The sequence below is a fragment of the Electrona antarctica genome (genome assembly GCF_951216825.1).
Source record: "Electrona antarctica genome assembly, chromosome: 8".
Lineage (NCBI taxonomy): Eukaryota > Metazoa > Chordata > Actinopteri > Myctophiformes > Myctophidae > Electrona > Electrona antarctica.
This window is the reverse complement of record NC_136789.1, coordinates 16669253-16683846: the sequence shown is the minus strand read 5'-3', so window position 1 is coordinate 16683846 and position 14594 is coordinate 16669253. Positions and strand designations below refer to the sequence as shown.

Genomic DNA, 14594 nt, shown 5'->3' with positions numbered 1-14594 from the left:
CAATTTGTCAGAGTTAAGAAACTGAGCATGATATGTTCCAAGTGGCCTTGAACAACTCAACATGCATGCACTGATCATAAGTCAAATAAGACGGTAAGGAATGTAATGGACACAGGCTAGATTATATGCAAATTCTACTTTTCAAAATGTGCGATTTTTGTTTTACTTGGGAGAGAAGTTTCATAATTACCAAATTGACTATCTGTAAATTGTTGAGTCAGTGTTTTATGTTGTTGGCCAGCTAATTAACAATGTTTAGCAGTTCATCTGAAATTAAGGTGAGAAGTCGGAAATGCACTTAATTATTGCACTTAAAAAAAAAAAAAAAAAAACTAGCCATGATTTGATTTAAGTCAAACGAAGACTAAGTACAGAAGTCTGCCACTTCAATCTGCCTGTTCAATGAATGGATATAACTTTTGGCTTAAAAAAAAGTAAGGTAAGTACTAAGTAGCACAAATAGTATGCGATGTATACGAAATGATCCCCAAAAGCAACCGAATTTAGACTTCGAGTAGCCTAATGCAAATTGCATATTTACATATAGGATTTCAGTTCACTCACTGATGTGCTTGACTACACAATCATAAATCAAGTAACGGAACAACTTGCATAATATAACTTTGAAACATGACAGGCTGATGTGCTTTTAAAAAACTTCCAGGGGCTTTGTGCTTCGAGGTACTGCGTGCTGAACGGTCATTCAATCGTTTGACTGCGCCATCTACAGCTGAACTGAGTAGTAGTAGTAGTAGTAGTAGTAGTATCTGCATTACTTAATATTGTGTTTAATATATGCCTAGGCAAGGATTTGCCCATTAACGTGGTAATGCCAAGAACAGTAGCCCAGGCTAGCCTACTCCATGTTATGTTGGATTTTTTTTTAAATAAATTATAACATGTTTGATACCAACGATACGCGCATAAAAATGAATTAAACCCTGCTGAAAAGTGAAAACTAGAACTTGGAAGTGACTCGTTTCCGTAGATTGCTAATGTTAATACGCCACCTAGTGTTAATTTTCTGTAACTGCAATATTTCGTTATTTAACCTTAGGCCTATATGCCTCCTAAGCAGTAGCCTAGGAATGTAATGTTTTCAAGGGAGAGGAGGGGTTTACCAGACTACCTAAGCACCGCTCTGCAACAAGAATGACGTGAATTACTTCTAAACAGCATGGGAGTTATATGACGATGTAACTAAAACTTGAGTTCCCATACCGGGAGTCGAACCCGGGCCGCCTGGGTGAAAACCAGGAATCCTAACCGCTAGACCATATGGGAGACATAGCGGTCCTTGTGGAAATATGGCTTATATCATGTAAGTTGGTAGTTCGCCAAGCATGACGTCACCAGTTGCCTAATTTCACGACTGTAGACAGATTTAGTTTTATTTGATTATTGGTTCCAAGATTGCCAACTGTCAGGTCTGCGTGGCTGTGTAGGAAATTCCCCTGTGACGTCATGTGGAAGTGGAATTCAAATCGATGGCAAAATAACGTGTTGTGTGTAATCTGTGTATATGTCGTCGCCGTCGTCACCTCCGGTACTTTTTAGATCCCTGTGACGTCATGTTGTTGACATAATTTGAAACGGTACACCAAAAGCTGGAAATAAACACAAAATCAACACTAATATAGTAATAACTTGGTGATGTATCTGTCTAGTAGGCCTATCATCACTCTGAACTGCTGTCTTTTTTTTAATAGCCTGGCTATTATCCGACCCCCGTTACCGTAGACCAGTACTAACACTATCCTAAACCCTAACCTAACCCTAACCTCACAGAAAGCCATGGGTGATTTGTAACCCGCAGCACGCATGCTTTGTAACCCGCAGCACACGTGTTTTGTAACCCGCAGCACGTGTGCTTTGTAACCCGCATCACGTGTGCTTTGTAACCCGCATCACGAGTGATTTGTAACCCTCAGCACGAGTGATTTGTAACCCGCAGCACGGGTGATTTGTAACCCGCAGCACGGGTGATTTGTAACCCGCAGCACGGGTGATTTGTAACCCGCAGCACGAGTGATTTGTAACCTGCATCACGCATGCTTTGTAACCCGCAGCATGAGTGATTTGTAACCCGCAGCATGAGTGATTTGTAACCCGCAGCACGGGTGATTTGTAACCCGCAGCACGAGTGATTTGTAACCCGCAGCACGGGTGATTTGTAACCTGCAGCACGCATGCTTTGTAACCCGCATCATGGGTGATTTGTAACCCGCAGCACGTGTGATTTGTAACCCGCAGCACGGGTGCTTTGTAACCCGCAGCACGCATGCTTTGTAACCTGCATCATGGGTGATTTGTAACCCGCAGCACGCATGCTTTGTAACCCGCATCATGGGTGATTTGTAACCCGCAGCACGGGTGATTTGTAACCCGCAGCACGTGTGATTTGTAACCCGCAGCACGGGTGCTTTGTAACCCGCATCACGCGTGCTTTGTAACCCGCATCACGCGTGCTTTGTAACCCGCATCACGCGTGCTTTGTAACCCGCATCACGCGTGCTTTGTAACCCGCATCACGCGTGCTTTGTAACCCGCAGCACAGGTGATTTGTAACCCGCAGCACGGGTGATTTGTAACCCGCAGCACGGGTGATTTGTAACCCGCAGCACGAGTGATTTGTAACACGCAGCACGGGTGATTTGTAACCCGCAGCACGGGTGATTTGTAACCCGCAGCACGCATGCTTTGTAACCCGCAGCACGGGTGATTTGTAACCCGCAGCACGCATGCTTTGTAACCCGCAGCACGGGTGATTTGTAACCCGCAGCACGCGTGCTTTGTAACCCACATCATGGGTGATTTGTAACCCGCAGCACGCGTGCTTTGTAACCCGCATCACGCGTGCTTTGTAACCCGCATCACGCGTGATTTGTAACCCGCAGCACGGGTGATTTGTAACCCGCAGCACGCGTGCTTTGTAACCCGCATCACGGGTGATTTGTAACCCGCAGCACGGGTGATTTGTAACCCGCAGCACGGGTGATTTGTAACCCGCAGCACGGGTGATTTGTAACCCGCAGCACGCGTGCTTTGTAACCCGCATCACGGGTGATTTGTAACCCGCAGCACGAGTGATTTGTAACCCGCAGCACGGGTGATTTGTAACCCGCAGCACGGGTGATTTGTAACCTGCAGCACGGGTGATTTGTAACCCGCAGCACGAGTGCATGTAATGATTTGATTGGCTGAGCACGGAATGTGTGATTTAAAAAATATATTAGCCTAATTAAAATCAAAAGGTAGGAAACCCAAACTAAAGGGACACATAAAATGTGTTTGGGACTGACAACTGACTTCACAGCAGCAGGCTTGCTTCATGAATTCTCGATTTGTGTTATTGGTTGTGTCCGAAATGAAACCACATATTAACAATAATCGTACTAACGAACTAGTACTACATTATTCAAATACATACACAGTATATTACCATCATCATACTATTTAGTATCTATTGAGCAGTCGGCCTACTCACTTGTATCATTATGTATATTCGTTTTTGAGGGGAGCTAGCCCCTCCAATGCATTGCTTTTGAAATTACATCATATGGCAGCCAAGTCTATGGACTTTTAATGTTAGTTTAGAGCACTGACGTGACGACGTGAGACGTCATGTGGCCAATATAAATACATCTTGTGACTGATTTCATTTTATACAATAATAACACACTCATGCATTCATGTCTCGTAACGCATAGTGGCAGTGAATCTGCAATGAATGAAAGTGAGTCTGCCACATATGTTTAGGCTTATATAATATGTTTAGGCTTATAATAATAAAGTCACAAATTGAGCAAGTGATGGGTCTTGATTTACGGTACACAGTTCACAGAGGAAACCACAAGATGTGCGTGGGGGCGTGAACTATTCACGGATATGCATAGGAAGGACGATTGTCATTTATTTAGCTGCACACTCATTAAGGCCTGACCGAAACGCATTCTGTCCGTCTGTCTCTCTCTGAAAGCATCTCCTTCAGACCTAACTAACATGGACTCAGTTGTAGTGGAACACATCTACCTGCTTGTCATTGTCACCATCATCAGTGTCCTTCAGAATGGTGAGAGAGATGTGTTTGTTTATTATGATTTTTTTATGTTAAATCAATGTATTCATGATTTCATCCCCTGCTACATCAAGGAACTGTGTAAAACTGTAGTGTGATGCATACGTTGAATTAATACTTTTACATTTGCTTATAGCATTCTTTGCTCAGAAGGTAGAGAGAGAAGGCAAGGCGTCAAATACCCATCCGACTGCTTTTGAACGAGTATCATGTGCCAAGTAAGTAACGTTACCATATTGTCTAAGATGTGTTCTAGTGGTCCTTGAGGAGGTTCCAAGTGGTCCCCAGGTAAATGATGGAGAGTCTGTAACCAAATGGACCCTTATAGATCTTTAACTCTTGAGAGAGTGAAATGAAACCAAATGGACCCTTACGGGATTGTATGCTCTCAAGAGTTCAATTATTGTTAAATATCTGCATTGCTTAACAAGAAGACTACACAATTGGAGAATGTAGAAGAATTGTTATTTTGATCAATGTTTGCCTGTTATCTATCCTATGATAGTAACAACAATATAGAATGAAATTGTGGACAAAAACGTATCCAATGACAACATATTCTTGGTCTTTGGTCTGAGAGCCTTTATGTCATCAAATGGTGGCTCAAATGCCGAATTAATAATGGACTTTTATATGAAAAGGGTTGAAAACCACTGCTTTAAACCATATTTATTGCAGACCATAATATATTCAATAACACAATGTTATCCTGACCTGCTGTATGGCCTTCCTTTCAGTTGATGCAAATCTGTGTCTTTACTACGTAGATCAGATTTGCATGTGACTCGTGTAAACTTTACATTTGGTTTTGCATTCACATGAATATCAGTTCTGTCAATGTAGAGGATAGTTCAGCTCCTGATTACAACACAGATAGTTACTGTAATGAGATTGCATTCAGAGCTCGCTAACGTTTACGAAGGTAGCCGGTGTACATTTTGAGCTATTCTGTTTTATTCATAATATTCGCTGCCGCTGCTGTAATGCCCTTACAGCATATCACCCAACTATCCTTGGCTTGTGGAGGTTCATATGTTTTAAATATTTAACAATTGTTTTTAATATGGAGGTCATTGGGGCTCTGATTGGGCTGAAACCTTGCCCAAATCTGTCTAGTAAATGTTCAACAACTCAAGGTGAAATAGGAATTAACCACATGAAACGTAGCATCCATATTCTAATTCTGGGCATGTAATATAGGCAAACATTTGGCAAAGATAGCAGATCTACAAGCTCACAGGGAACCATGTATAGACCCCTGGAGATCAGCAACGAAGCCTCTAGGGTTTAAGTTGCTTTTGTTGTATAATAAGGCATCTTTGAGTAGACATGCTTTGTCCACTGATTTCACACTATGTACAAGTGATGAACACATTGAGCAAAGTTTGACAGTTTTTTCTTGGTGCATGTATTGCAAAGTCCTTCCTAGTTTGTAAAAAAGGAAGTGCTTCTGGTACATTCAGTTTGTAGCCTATAATGCACATTCAGTTTGTAATGATGATATATTTAAAATGTCAGTCAATATAAATAACACTACATGCCCCCTCTCAGGCAGGCAGTGAGTCACTTTTTCCTTTTTAAATCGCCATCTTTATCCTTTATCTCCATCTTTTAGGAAATTACATTTAAACGTACGTCATAAATATGTCATAGGCAACTGATGTCACAGGCTGACTAGCCTCGGTTTGTCTTTGGATTTGCAAAAAGATTAAAACATTGCACTGGCCAAACATTACAAGTCTTTCATAAGTTGTTTAACACAGAGGCAGAACATTTTGTGATTGCTTAATATCTGGTTATCGTCGTTGATCGCAATACAAGACCACTTCCTCTGGAAATATGGTTTCAACAGTAATCACAGTTTATTGGTTGTTCTTCTCTGCAGTCGTAACTGTATGGATGCCTATCCCACCTTCTTGGCAGTGATGTGGTGCGCTGGGTTGTGTCTCAACCAAGGTAATGAACTTGACACTGCAGTTTAACTGCTAATTCATTACATGTTAATTACTTTAACTACAAGTAAATCAATTAATTGTATCTGTCATATTGGTTGTGGCCTTGTGGAAGCACATAACGTTTCAGTAATAGTACCACAGATAAAAACTCCACCCAGTAGGCCTACAATGAGTAATACAGTAATATCCTGTTAATTTAACGAGTGTAAAATGTTTCATTATACACTCTCGGAGTAAGAGCTGTAATACAAAAAACTATATTTTGCGAATAAAGTTTTATTTTTAACTTTTTTCTTTTTGTAAGTTAATACAATAGAACTAACACAACTACAGTGGTTGGAGGTGGTATCCCTTCGAGATATTAAGATCTTGTGGTCAGGTAGGACACCTACTGGTTGACAAGAGGTAATGCATGCAGCTCTAGGCACAATATCTCACCTGCTCTAATGGTCTCAACTTTCATAGCGTGGGAGACCTGCGGGTTCCAATCCCAGAGCATACAGTTTAGGGATTGCAGCTTTAAGTGATCACTGAGGATTTCACAGTCTAAAGCCCTAACTACACCAAAGGGTCAAGACGGTTTTAGTGTTAATTCCTTGCAACTGTTTGGACCCAAGGAGTTCCATGGTGACCCTTTGGTGTGGTTAGGGCTTAAGAAACAATTAGACCAGTCAGTGGTTCTCAACATTTTCTGGATCAAGGCCTACTTGATCCAGAAAAGGTTGTGAAGAAAACATACAATGAAATCTCTACAAGTTCATACTATCATTATTTTCCTAAGCGTTTGGCGGCCCATCGATCTGTGGCCCACCACCTCACAGCCCACCAGTGGGCCCCCGACCCCACAGGTTGAGAGGTTTATTGGACTTCCTGTTTCACTGAGGGAACTTTGTCTCTGGTTTCTTCTTACAGCTCCTGCTGCGTTCGCTGGAATCCTCTACCTCATGGTCAGGCAGAAGTACTTTATTGGTTACATGGGGCAAACCTGTCAAAGGTGAATTATTTAACCTGTTAACCCAATTAAGTTTAAATGATTTAATCTGGCATCCCTATTTCATGCATGCTACAGACCAAAATTGTAATTATCCAAAACATCAGACAAAAATCTGCTATTTCCTTGTGTGTGTGTGCGTGTGCGTGTGCGTGTGCGTGTCTCACTAATTCCCATCCCTCATTTGTATCACAGCACTCCAGGCTTTCTGTTCGGAAAACGTGTCATCTTCTTCCTGATCCTCATGTGCGTGGTGGGAATATTCAACTACCTGCTGGCACGCTTCTATGGTGACAACTACAAGGAGTATGTGGAGACCATCACCAGTGCAGCATCTGCTCTCCTCCTCATCCCTTAGTCCTGTGCAAGCATACAATGGCTATTGATAGGCCTATATCGCCGGTATGACTGTGTTACGTTGTGACTTTTTAAAAATGTTGGCAAGCGACCTGGTCGTACAAGAATAAACTTGTCTTTTTCCCCCACGTCTTTCAACCACTAAATTCCCATTGACCACTATATGATTTATTTGTTAGCTAAAGCATCACAATGTATTGTTCATACTCTATTAATAGAACATACAATGTCAGGTGGGACACCAATTTTATCCTACCAGGACAGAGAAACCATTCATGAGCTTACATTTTGTAACGTTTCAGTTCCAATTGTGTATGCTTTTTGTTCTCATCCAATGTCAACTGATAAATCACTTGTGTGATGTCTCTCTCCTGATTGGATTAAATTGGTGTCCCGAGCTGAAAGTCAGTTTTCTGTTTAGGCCTACGGTACTAAGGAGATGGGAGAGTCCTGTTACTGAACACTCTAAACAACAATGATTACTGCATTAGACTGAGTAGAGCTACTTTTCAATAAACAACTTTATTTTAATCACTTACATGATTACCAGGATCTTAGCATTAGTAGACAATGGTCGGCCTTCTGTATGCAGAGGTGTGGGACACAGTTATTCTACGGTGGGAGTGGTTCTCAATCATTTACCAGGATATGTACAGTCTGTCACATTATTGTCCAAACATAAGATAGTGAAACGAAAAACAGGAACACGTGAGACACCGTGACACATAGCCTACTTATCGCTATGTCTCTTCACAAGAATACTAATATCTAATGAATGAATACATGCGCAATGTAGCTATCATAAGTCGTTAATAGTTGAATGAAATACTTGTATTTTTTAAGTGAACCCTAAATTTGATTTTAGAGCATGACATACCATTCAATATCATAGTTCAATCCTTTAGAGATAAAAGTTTTCAAATTGAATATCAATATTACACTTCTCTTCTATTATTATGACATGTTATTCAATGCCCACGAACCTGAATGATATGTCAACTACAATTGGGTGATCTCTATTGCTTCTCCTTATTTAAGCAGCTTGTGCATTAATTAGCATTTACTACACCAAACTATCAATTCTGTTAACAAATTAGATTTCTTATCAACATAGTCAAACTAAAAGGACATTTATCAGAACTTTGTCTGTATTTATTGAAAGGATCACCTTTTGAGATGTAGCAAGCCCTGTATTCACTGATTTTACATAAGCATGTCATCTCTGAGATTACTATGTTCCTTTCAATAAACTATCAAGCTCTATCATTAAAGCCATTGGCAGATATTATGATCAGACCCAGAAATGTAACGGTATTTGAAAGAACCACCATTAATAGTATTAATAGCCTATTTACATTATTCCTTTAAGCTCTACATTAAGTCTATAAGCAAAGTAGCCCATGTGTTCCTGTTTTTAATAAATTGTCAATTACTGATAGACACTCCTACATGATAACTGTCCTGTCCCACACATGTGCACAGAGCATTCTAACTTATATCTAGCAATCTATTGATGATCATGTTAGTAAGAATTGTTTAAAATACTTTAGAGTAAATTCCAGAGGGATTGAAACGTTAATGTCAATAAAGTGTGATGCTACTGTAACAAAGAGTAGTGCAGGATCTTCCTTTCTCAACACACCTGCATCTGAGTTAGGTGGACGTGTGAAACTGTGGATACCTCCATTGGAAATATTAAGCTAAAAGGCAATACATTTTATATAAAAACATTGACTTTAGTTTGATACAATAAACACCATTATAAGTGCTTATTTATTCATCTTATTATTTATTCTAATTAATCTAATTTATTTTTCTATCATTTTTATCCCACGATTTTGCAACCCATTTTTTCACCCAGTGCCAATTATCTGATTCTAATGTAATCCTGGGTGCTACACTTCCTCTGCCAACGTGGGGGGGCAGCGGACTGACCTCATGCTTCCTTACATGCATGAGGAGTCCAAGCTGCTTCTTTTCACTTGACAGGGGAGTTTCGCCGGCCGGACGTAGAGCGTGGAAGGAACACGTTATTCCGATCAGTTCCTTTCCCTTCCATCAAGCGCTCCGGCTGGCATGGGGAGGTAGTTTAGAGACCAGGATTACTGCGTTTTTTGTGAGGGTACCTACCCTAGGGGACACGGGGAGAACATGCAAACTCCACACAGATAGGCCCTTTCGTCAACCGGGTATGGGCACTGATGACGCGGAGGAGAGAACACGCTAATACATTTTTTTAATTATTTGGAAAAACAAATAAGTTTCACAATTCTTAAACAAAACAAATCTATCTATCTAATCTATTCCCAAGATGTATGAATTACATTTTTATTGGCTATTTTACATATCAAACCAACAGAACATAACAATTCTTTCTGGGAGACATAGGATATGCAACAATTATATATTAACAAAAACAGAAATAAAAAGACAAAAAAATATTCTATATACACATCAAATTAAGTTTGTTAATTGAGTGTCCTGTCCCACACATTCATACATGTCAATCAATATCATCATACAAGTTAACAGTTGTAAATGTGAAGATGTACTAAATCACTCAGTGTAACATTAATAATGAAGATTTTATATCTCCTGGCTGTAAATGACACATTTTACATTTGATTTCAGGATTTGAATACAGACATGGAAGTTCTCCCAGTACTTTTCAACATTCTTATATCAGAATCAAATTCTGAATATGAATAGGAAAGTCTTCTTAAGTAACTCCTCCATGCACCAAACAAGTATAAATGAGGTCAGGTGATGCATTGTTCTGTAGGGTACCAGACCCCAGGTCCTTATTCTGTTCATCAAGATGATCCCCTCAATGGTGGAATCTTATGGAAGCATACACAATCCCTGGTGGAATCTTATGGAAGCATACACAATCCCTGGTGGAATCTTATGGAAGCATACACAATCCCTGGTGGAATCTTATGGAAGCAGAAAATAGCTTCATATCTTGCTCTGAAGTCAATGATGAGAGTTCAGGTCAGCCTCATCTTTCAGGGGGTATAGAAACATATGATTAGGCGCACGCCACTGTTAATAATAAGACAAACATTTGGAATCAGTAGGCTATAATAATTGGGATATAGGCTAGATATGTTTACCTTAAATTGCCGTTTACTAAAGCCGAACCAGTGTGAGAAGTCAAAAAGAGCGTCGGAATAGTATTTGAGGGTGAAACTTGTGTCTCTCCATACTGGTTTGACAATCCCTCTGTCTGTTAGCACATGGAGACTTCCTGCCCAGGTCTGCAATGCCTCCCCGAAATCAATCTGGTTAAAAGAAAAATAAGTTGGGTTGGACACTTTTAATGAGTAGGCTATGACATCAGTGTGTGTAGGTCACATTGTAAATGTATGATGGACTTGGACGTTATGATGTCATTTGGTGGACCGGCCACAGAGACCTTTGACAGTATTCGGTTTCATTTGAACACTATGATTTTACAGTGTAGGTGCATCTGCTTACCTTGACCCTGTAGCTCTCCCCAGCAACAGAAGAGATGGTCCAGTTGAGTCCTCTCTCCAGCTCCCACTTGATGAAGGGGTCGCTCCCATCCATGGACAACACAAACTGCTTCAGCACTGACAAAACTGAAGAGAAGAGAGTCTGAGTGCTGCCCTTCATGCTTTTTCCTCCTCCACCCAGTGCAAAAATGTTTGAGTGAGTCAGCCTTCACTGGCTTCTACTGCCTGTAACCGGCCCAAACATAGTGTGCTGCAGTATGCAGCGACCCACAGAAACTTTATGATCCAGAAAATGAACAACAGCACATTTGCTTGAGTGCGCTGCTCGAAGTTAGAAATGAAGAAATTACCTTTCGGTGCTTTGTGGGCCCTTTTGTTTGTTAAAGAAGTGGTTTGTTCACACGCAGACACTAGCATGTAGATCCTCTTTGATAGCAGGCTCTTTCTGACACGTGTGTAGTCCCACAAATGATGCATTTTAATTGTTCTATATTGGAAAACAAAAAAGACAGACGGGTCAGAAAGTTAGTAACAGTACAATATAGATTAGGTACAATATAGATTAGGATCTATATTGTAATAAACCTTACACTGCATGCAAATTTAAAGTTAGTTAAATTAAGTTAAATTAACACTGGGTATTTTACTGTCCTTACCGTCCCAGTGAGTTGTTGAAAACCACTTTTCCTCTGCAGCACTGGAAGTCATCGATGAGCACCAAGCAGTTATCATTGCTATGGACATAAGAGCAGCCTGTGTGCGTCTCCACCACAAAGTCAGACGGGGGGTTTCTAAGGAAATGCTCCAGTTCTACTATGTTTATCTTACCGTCGGGAACTACGTCTACGGTCATGATTTCTAGCCTGATAGAACCTGTCTCTGTGTACGGGGTTGTTGTAGCCTAGTAGTGTGTGTGTGTGTGTGTGTGTGTGTGTCAGCTCAGCGGATTGCAGCTGTTTTTATACATCCAGATGTTGAAACGTGACACGTGACAAGGAGGGCTGGCCTACTTACTGGAAATAAGAGCAAGTAAACACTTTGAAAGAACAAAGAGTCACTGTATGACTTATTGTGGCTCAAATTGACATGGACATAATAGCATGTTTGCTTTGTGTGTGCCAACAATGATTGGCATGCATGTTGTTAGAGCAAGATGTTGTGCTTCATAAGACAGCATGCTGTTAAATGGGGTTTGATGTTTTTGTAAAAAAAAATACTATATTTAAATGCTATAGACCATGTGTAGCCTACCCATTTTAACTGCAATTAAAACGATTTAAAACAACCTTTTGTAACAGAGAGATAGGGTTCAGTGCTCAGAAAAGGTTGAGAATTCCTGTGTTGAGCTGTCTCTCCATCTTTTTATTAAACAGAAAATACATTTTCAGTTCAGGACACCAATTTCATCCAATCAGGAGAACCCCACAAAGATGTGCAATAGTTTATTATAGGCTATATTTGATGATTTCGGGTGGTACAGTACAGTAGAGGGACTCCCTGGGGACCTCCACACGGTAACTGTCATTTCTCAACCATTCCGGACGCGGGCGGCTCCCCGGAACCGGGCCGGGCCACTGGGCGCGTTCCTGGGGGTCTGGATGTTCCGGGGACACGCCAAGGACCCCCAAACGGTAACTCTGTCATTTCTCGACTGTTTCGGACGCGGGGCGGCTCGTCTGAACCGGGCCAGTACCCTGGGCACGTTCATGTGGGTATGGAACTTCCCGGGGACCCCCACATGGAGTTGCACTACTCACTTCACACGGGTGTGATTTTGTTTAGGCCTACTTCCCAGCAGGGCCAGGGGCTATAAATAAGTTCATAGTGCATGCCAGTGCACAATGTAATCGCTAATAATAAAGAAACAGAGACGTCATGTTTACCGTTGTGTAATATTTGCCTAGCTCCATTTCTGTAGATTTATTTGTACATGTGAGTTAACACATGAAGTGTTGTTAACCCATGTGTTTAAACATGATTCATTCATTTCAATGCAAACAATTAACCAAGGCACACCTTATTTCACTCGAATGAGAAATACTAGGGTAATGTGTGCAGTTCGACTTCCTCCAACACCCATTTCTCAGCATACTTAGTCAAAGTCAAAGTATAGATACTCTCAAATAGAGTACTATCTATAATTTGACTAAGTATACTGCCATGCAGGCCTATGAATTGACTAATCATTGCATCAGTTTTTATAAAATGTATTTTAAAAATACAAAAGACGTATTTGTATCTCAAATACATTTCTCAAGTATTTTGGATTTTTATTGTGATAAATTCTTTGACCCAGTATTTGTAATTTGTAATCAACTTTTGGAACTTACTTTCACAAACCTCGTCCATGCCTCTGTGAGACTGTGATGCAGCTGATGAATTGCTGTTTCATGCATAAACACAGGGTTGTATTGTTTTCTCAGTGGTTCCCAAACTTTTTAGTCTGTGTCCCAAAAGAGAAATGTTATGTCTCCCCAGGACCCAAAAATATATAGCTGCAAGCAGCGTTAAGAGGGGCCAAGGAATGCAGCAATAAGAAAGACTATATACAATACACAAAATAAGCAGGCCTGCTCTGCGATCAGCTCACACGGGTGTGATTTTCTGCGCAACAGGCCAACAGCACGTGCACCAATGCCCGCCTCCGCTCGATCATGATTGGAAGAAGGCCCCTCTCAATCCTGATTGGATGAAGGATGGGCCCTCTAGGCAAAAAAGAAACCTAAGCTTTTTTGACCCCAGGGGTGAATTGGGGACTCCTTATATGGTCAGCACACTCTATAGTAGGGAGGATTATCACAAAAAAGAAAAGTGATATTTGAAATAAGTGAAATCACTGAAGATACCTTTAACTGGGGTCAGAAAAACTAAGGCTGTGTTAACTTCATTAAAACAAACAAAATCTGCCTTCTGTGTTCTGTTGATTGATTGATTGATTGATTGATTGATTGATTGATTGATTGAAAATATTATTCACAGTTGGGTACAGTAAACAGTTCAAAAGAAAGTACAGGTCAATACAAAAACTGCTACTGAGGATAACCAGGTAAAGACTTGTTTATATCAGGGTCCTCCATTTTCAATTCATCAGAATTGATCATTCATCATTCAATTTATGTTTTGTTTTATGTTCAATTCATGATAAACCTTATATATTATTAGTTAATACAGGGAACCACCATGTTCTCTGTAACCTATCACAGTTTTAGGGTGTTCTTCTGGACGTGACTTTAAAAGTTGTGTTGAGCTGAAAGACTGGACTTGAACCCACAACCTGTGGCTCACATAGACATGAGTGTCTTAACCCAGAGAGCCGCCATACTCTTTGAGAAGTATGAGCTTTCCATCTCTTCCCAGTGTTCTTCTCCAAATCATGCTCCAGAGTGAATGCACAGAGCTCAGCTGGGTTTGAACTCACACCCTCTGGCTCACAAAGACATTGCCTTAACACTGGGAGCCACTGAGGTCTCTGAGACTGCTCATAGTTTGGCTTCTGTTTTAGGTTGTTCTTCTGGTTGTCACTTCAAATGGGGCCTTGGGATCATGTACAGAGCATCTTAACAGTGTTTGCTGTTCCATCACGTCTTTAGTGTTATCATGGATGTTAGTCAGATGAAATAGAGGAGAAACCATGGTAGAGAACAGAGAGTGTGATAGCTCACAGTGTTAAGTGTCTGTCCACATGATCCAGAGCCTGACATTGTGGGTTTGAATCCTACACTGCTCCTTATTCT

The 14594-nt window shown here is 40.8% G+C and overlaps 2 protein-coding genes and 1 long non-coding RNA gene across 4 annotated transcripts; 1 reads left to right on the top strand and 2 right to left on the bottom strand.

Moving 5' to 3' along the window:
- The first annotated feature begins 1479 nt into the window (after window positions 1-1479).
- On the top strand, window positions 1480-8350 carry alox5ap (arachidonate 5-lipoxygenase-activating protein). The gene is made up of 6 exons (XM_079507668.1): window positions 1480-1595; window positions 3980-4072; window positions 4215-4296; window positions 5964-6034; window positions 6946-7027; window positions 7220-8350. Exons 2-6 carry the CDS (start codon window positions 4003-4005, stop codon window positions 7380-7382), a joined length of 468 nt encoding a protein of 155 aa, XP_079363794.1. The 5' UTR covers window positions 1480-1595; window positions 3980-4002; the 3' UTR covers window positions 7383-8350.
- A 141-nt stretch (window positions 8351-8491) lies between these two features.
- On the bottom strand, window positions 8492-9016 carry LOC306927816. Its single transcript, XR_013790595.1, has 2 exons — window positions 8823-9016; window positions 8492-8569 (listed from the first exon to the last, which is right to left on the bottom strand). It is a non-coding gene; the product is annotated as an uncharacterized lncRNA (long non-coding RNA).
- Window positions 9017-9791: 775 nt separating this feature from the next.
- medag (mesenteric estrogen dependent adipogenesis) lies at window positions 9792-11755 on the bottom strand. Of its 2 annotated transcripts, XM_079507815.1 has the most exons (6): window positions 11517-11755; window positions 11211-11347; window positions 10862-10986; window positions 10498-10665; window positions 10330-10386; window positions 9792-10265 (listed from the first exon to the last, which is right to left on the bottom strand). In XM_079507815.1, exons 1-5 carry the CDS (start codon window positions 11711-11713, stop codon window positions 10372-10374), a joined length of 642 nt encoding a protein of 213 aa, XP_079363941.1. In that variant the 5' UTR covers window positions 11714-11755; the 3' UTR covers window positions 9792-10265; window positions 10330-10371. The 2 variants fall into 2 exon arrangements, with proteins under 2 accessions (XP_079363941.1, XP_079363940.1); XM_079507814.1 differs by having other exon boundaries at window positions 9792-10386.
- Between the last annotated feature and the right edge of the window lie 2839 nt (window positions 11756-14594).

Bases quoted from the DNA above. Each gene is read 5' to 3' on its own strand.
- alox5ap (XM_079507668.1), top strand. From the start codon at position 4,003: ATGGACTCAGTTGTAGTGGAACACATCTACCTGCTTGTCATTGTCACC. The intron at 4,073-4,214 runs GTGAGAGAGATG...ATTTGCTTATAG, and splicing joins CATCAGTGTCCTTCAGAATG to CATTCTTTGCTCAGAAGGTA. The intron at 6,035-6,945 runs GTAATGAACTTG...TTCTTCTTACAG, and splicing joins TGGGTTGTGTCTCAACCAAG to CTCCTGCTGCGTTCGCTGGA.
- medag (XM_079507814.1), bottom strand. From the start codon at position 11,713: ATGACCGTAGACGTAGTTCCCGACGGTAAGATAAACATAGTAGAACTG. The intron at 10,987-11,210 runs GTAATTTCTTCA...TCTTCTCTTCAG, and splicing joins GGCCCACAAAGCACCGAAAG to TTTTGTCAGTGCTGAAGCAG. The intron at 10,666-10,861 runs GTAAGCAGATGC...TCTTTTAACCAG, and splicing joins GGGAGAGCTACAGGGTCAAG to ATTGATTTCGGGGAGGCATT.